General features: G+C 56.8%; 1 protein-coding gene across 1 annotated transcript; it reads left to right on the top strand.

Moving 5' to 3' along the window:
- Positions 1 to 229: 229 nt before the first annotated feature.
- Positions 230 to 1,259, top strand: CUNH16orf54 (chromosome unknown C16orf54 homolog). Its single transcript, XM_056138949.1, has 2 exons — positions 230 to 342; positions 585 to 1,259. The coding sequence occupies exon 2, from the start codon at positions 585 to 587 to the stop codon at positions 1,257 to 1,259; it is 675 nt and encodes a 224-aa protein (XP_055994924.1). The 5' UTR covers positions 230 to 342.
- The last annotated feature ends 3,760 nt before the right edge of the window (positions 1,260 to 5,019 follow it).

The raw sequence follows: 5,019 nt of genomic DNA, 5'->3' as shown, positions 1-5,019 counted from the left end.
GGGCCTGAAAAGAGAGTGGGTTCAACTCTGCCACCGCCCTGCAGGCCCCACCTCGCCCCGGAAACGCCTCTTCACCGCAGCAGTGACCACATCCCCCGGGTTGCCTTGGAAACACTCCATGGGGGCAGGGGACTTGGGGCGCCGTTGCCCAACGACACGGGGCGCCCTCCCTTCCGTCCTCATCGAGGAGACCGCCCTGAGCCCTCCGGCCTGCGCTGGAAGAGCAGCTCTGAGGAGCGCGGGCCGGAGCCGCTGCGGCAGGGCCTGGGCGGGGACAGCAGCGTGGACAGGCCTCGCTCAGGGGCCGCAGACAGCGAGAACGACCCAGAGCAGGGCTGTGAGGTAAAGGCACGTCCCAGGGGCGGCTGAGGGGGCTTCTCACACCCACCGCAGCCCTGGGTAAGCGGGGGGCTAGGCTGAGGCGGGCCCCTCTCTGGGCGCTTAAACTTCCTGTTCTCTCCGGGGTCCCTTTGTGCCTGTTTCTCCGGCAGGTAGCCGGCCCCTCCCCACCCCAGGGCGTTGTGCAACACTCCCTGATCTGTGCCCCCCCAACCCCCCACCTCCTCTGCTTCTTCCCTTGGCAGATGCCTGGCACTCCACAGCCGCCGTCTGGCCACATGGAAGGGGCCCCCACGTCGGAGTCGACCCCGTGGCCCCCGCTGCCCTGCGGGCCCTGTATCCCCATCATGCTGGCCCTGGCGAGCCTGGCCGCCCTCTTCCTCCTGATGACAGCCGTGTTGGCCGAGCGCCTGTTCCGCCGTTCTCTGCGTGCAGCCCCCAGGGAGCTGGCGCCCACCCTGGTGTGGCGCCCCGGTGGAGAGCTGTGGATCGAGCCCACCGGCACCGCCCGGCAGCGCTCTGAGGACTGGTATGGCTCCGTGGTCCCCCTGCTGACCGAGAGGGCCCTGGACCCGCCTAGCCCCGGAGGTACCTTAGAGCTCAGAGCCACAGCGCCCCCGGACCCCTCAGCCCCACACCTCCTTCCCAGGCCCTCGGCCCCCCAGGTCCCACCCAAGGCCCCCAATGGTAGCACCTTCTGGGGGCCCCCAGCCTGGAGGGCCAGGCCCCATGGCCCCGGTCTGGTGAGCTGGACAGAGCCTGCCCCGCAGCCAGAGACCAGCACCCACGTGGGGAGCCCCCCGCCCTGGAGGCCGCGGCCAGGCAGCCCCGAGCCGGACTGGAGTCTCCAGCCCCGGGTCACCCAGGAGCAGATCTCGGCTTTCTGGAGGCGTGAAGGCCGCACCAGCATCGGGTTATGAACCCCCCGGGATCCAGGGGCCTGACTCCTCCACCCAAGACCAACTTCAGGCCCCAGGCAGGCTCGTGGCAGCCGCCTGAGGGCCCAGGTAGGTGCTCAAACCTTTGACATGTCAGGCCTCGGCACTGGGTGTGGCTGGCTGCATGTGGACTGGGCCTGTGGCTGCAGGAAGATCCCAAAGCTGCGTCTGCTTGGCGGCTCTGTGGGCAGAGAACTGGACCATGTGCTGGCTTGGGGCCAGGAGACACCAGGATTATGCTCCAGATTAAGAATTCAAAGTGCCAGGCAGGCCGGAAATAGCATCCAAACCAGCCTTCCCTCCCCCCGCCCCCCACGCTCTCTCCTGCCTCCCGGTGAAGGGGCACAGGCGGGTGTTGAAGACCAGACTCTGGGGGTCACCTGAGCCAGCTGAGCCCACTGGAGGAGACGGGCATCCAGCCGCCCAGAGCTCCAGGTCATCTCTCCCGGAAAATGCGGGAAGAAAGGGCAAGACCAGGCCGAGGACCGTTTTGTTACACTTACATGGCATCTCTGACCCCCACTCGCAACAGGGAACTTGGTGGCCACACTGGTGGGGGGGCTCCCCTGCCTGGAACCGGGACCTCCTGTCCGAAGACCCCTAACTGCTCTTCAGGGCCACATGCCAGCCCTGGGCATCTTTTCTCATGGCATGGGAGGCATAGGAAAGTCTGAGCTGTCCCAGCCGCCGCAGCTGCCCAGTCAGCCTGGTCACCTTCCAGCCCAGGACAATCTTACTTATAATGCAATGGCCTTGGCCATGGCCTCTGGGTCAGCTGACCTCCTTCCAGAGGAAAGCCTGACATCTCCCAAACATCTCCCAAACCCCAGACATCATTTTAGGAATTTTGCTGGGTTTTCACTGTGCTTTTGTTACTTTATATTGTTTTCCCTTCTGTTTAGGTTCCTATTTGCTTAATAAATTGATTTCAAAAGGAATCTGTTTTTTGTATCAGCTTCTGTAAACGGAAAGTCATATCACTGGCCTTAAATAGAAGGTTAAACATGAAATTAATACAATGTAAACAGAGATATCCAGTTCTAAGTAGAAGGTGTTCCTGCTAGAGGCGCCGATCCAGCAAAGATCTGATTTTCAGTTTGTTAAAAGAAAAAGGATGTTAAAAAGACATTGTGAAGATCATTTTACAATGTATAAAAAGGCCCTGAAATGAAAATAGTGTTCTTTGTCACTAATGAAATCAATGTTCTATGCCAATTATTCTGTAAAGGGAGGGAGGGGGAGACAGCACAGGGGGTGAGGGGCTTGACTTGCAAGATGTTCCCCAGAATAGCACCAGGAGGGGCTGGAACAATAGCACAGTGGGTAGGGCATTTGCCTTGCACTTGGCCAACCCGGGTTCAAGTCCCATATGATTATCCCATATGGTCGCCGGAGCACCGCCAGGAGTGATTCCTGAGTGGAGAGCCAGAGCATCGCCGGATGTGACCCAAAAAGCAAAAAAAAAAAAAAAAAAAAAAAAAAAAGAATAGCACCAGGAGTGACCCCTGAGAAAGATCTGGAAATGTGGGACTGGAGTGATAGCACAGTGGGTAGGGGCATGTGCATTGCACGTGGCCAACCCAGGTTCTGTTCCCAGCATCCCATATGGTCCCCTGAGTACCGCCAGGAGTAATTCCTGAGTGCATGAGCCAGGAGTAATCCCTGAGCATTGCTGAGTGTGACCCAAAGAGGAAAAAAAAATGCTTCCAGCATCTCTTGTGGGTGGAGGTGTTGACTGTGGGGGCTTAAGTGATGTGAGATAAAACTGGGCCAACTCACCACACTGGAGTCCTGGGTTGCTGTCCCATCTGTTCCTCCTCACTGCCACCATCTGCTGTCGGGGACCAGGAGTGACGTGCAATGTTCAGAGGTTAGGTACCTGCATGCTAAACGCTCAGCAGAGTCAGGGCGGGGGGGGGGGGGGGGGGGGAAGGACACAAAGACCCTGTTGTGTCATTTGTTTACAGAAAAAGTGACTCGTGTTCATTACTGTGCCTCATGCTCTTACTCTGTATGAGAGTTGAACCTCAAACTAGGGCCAGAGAGTCCAGTGGGTAGGGCACTTGTCTTGCATGTGGCTGACCCAGGTTCAATTCTTGGCACCACCAGCAGCATTGACTCCCTGCCAGGAGTAACCCTGAGAATGACACAAGATAGGAAGGAAGGAAGGAAGGAAGGAAGGTAGGAAGGAAGGGAGGGAGGGAGGGAGGGAGGGAGGGAGGGAGGGAAGGAGGGGATGAAGGAAGGGAGGACAGACACAGGCATGGGGCAGCATGACCCTCCTGTGCCCCGGGTTCAGTGTGCTCCTGTGCTCCTGGACTCTGGACGTGGTACCAAGCACAAGAAAGACCAACAGAGAGAGAGGAAAAAAAGAGGACTCACGCACTTCCCCTTTCCCCATTTGCTTTAATTTTTCTTTATCTGGGTGGAGCTCCCCTGCAAAGGAAACACTGTGTGGAGGCATGCTCAGCCAGCCATGCCCGCCAACCCTGTGACTTAACCCCTGGCCCCAATTATTTTTCAAACTCACCATCTTCTTTCTATTTTTTAATTTTCTTGTCTGGGAGCCACAGACAACGATGCTCGGAGGTTACTCCTCGCTCTGCACTCAGGAATTACTCATGGTGGTGCTTATGGGGGAACATATGGGATGCCGGAGATCAAACCCAGGCTGGCCATGTGCAAATCAAGCACCTACTCACTGTTCTATTGCACTGCCAGTCCCTCCTTTCTATTTTTTTTTTAAAAACTTTGTTGGTTTAGGGGCTGGAGCGATAGTCCAATGGGGAGGGCGTTTGCCTTGCATGGGGCCGACCCAGGTTCAATCCCCGGCATCCCATATGGTTCCCTGAACACTACCAGGAGTAATTCCTGAGTGCAGAGCCAGGAGGAACCCATGAGCATCATTGGATGTGACTCAAAAAGCCAAAAAAAAAAAAAAACCTTGTTGGTTTGGCCACACTGAGTGGTTCTCCTAGTGGCTGCCCCCCCGTACCTGGGGTTCTAATGCTCAAGGGACTAACAAGTGCCATGGGTGGATCCCAGGCCTCCTGCATGCAAAGCTATCTCCCCACTCCTATCTGCTCCTTCCCAACACCACGTCAAAGCTTCCTGTGAGGTCTTTGGCTGTCTGAGGCAGCCACAGACCAACACCAGGTCCCCAGAGCCCCTTAGCACAGTTTCAGTGTGGGTGGGTCATCTGCCCTCATCCGGGACACATGGTTCCTCTTGGGGGTCTCATACGGGCACTGTGAACCCAGTTTCAGCTCTCAGGGAACCAAGCAACCAGATTTCGGGATGTGATCCTCTCAAGGGGGCCAGTGGCGCCCCAAGATCGTCAGGCCTGCACTGTGTCCTTTGTTCTTTTTATCTGGGCATCCAGATGGTGTAAATTTGAATCACAAATTCAAGCAGCAGGAAACCCCTTGGTCAGGATTCTCAGAGGAGACTCAGTCTTTGCTTCCAGATCTTAGGATTCTTAAGACAGACAAGATTCTTGTTTAATTTGTTTTGGTTTCAGAGTGGGGGACGTTTGGGACCGCTCCCAGCGGTGCCCCTGGATCATTCCCATAGGTGCTCAGAGAGTGTTTGTAGGGCAGAAGAGCCTTAAGCCCTGTACTCTCTCCTGCCCCAAAAGACCAGACTCGCTGTGCTCCCCTGGGGTGAGGTTGGATCGTCTGGGCTCCTCTCTCCACATGGACTGTTTCCATTAGGCCTCAGTTTTCACCTACCCTGTCTTATC

This window comes from Sorex fumeus, unplaced genomic scaffold, assembly GCF_029834395.1.
Source record: "Sorex fumeus unplaced genomic scaffold, SorFum_2.1 ptg000130l, whole genome shotgun sequence".
NCBI classification, from domain to species: Eukaryota; Metazoa; Chordata; class Mammalia; order Eulipotyphla; family Soricidae; genus Sorex; species Sorex fumeus.
Note: the sequence above shows the minus strand (reverse complement) of the source record. Positions and strands in the feature narration are given on the sequence as shown.

Bases quoted from the DNA above. Each gene is read 5' to 3' on its own strand.
- CUNH16orf54 (XM_056138949.1), top strand. From the start codon at position 585: ATGCCTGGCACTCCACAGCCGCCGTCTGGCCACATGGAAGGGGCCCCC.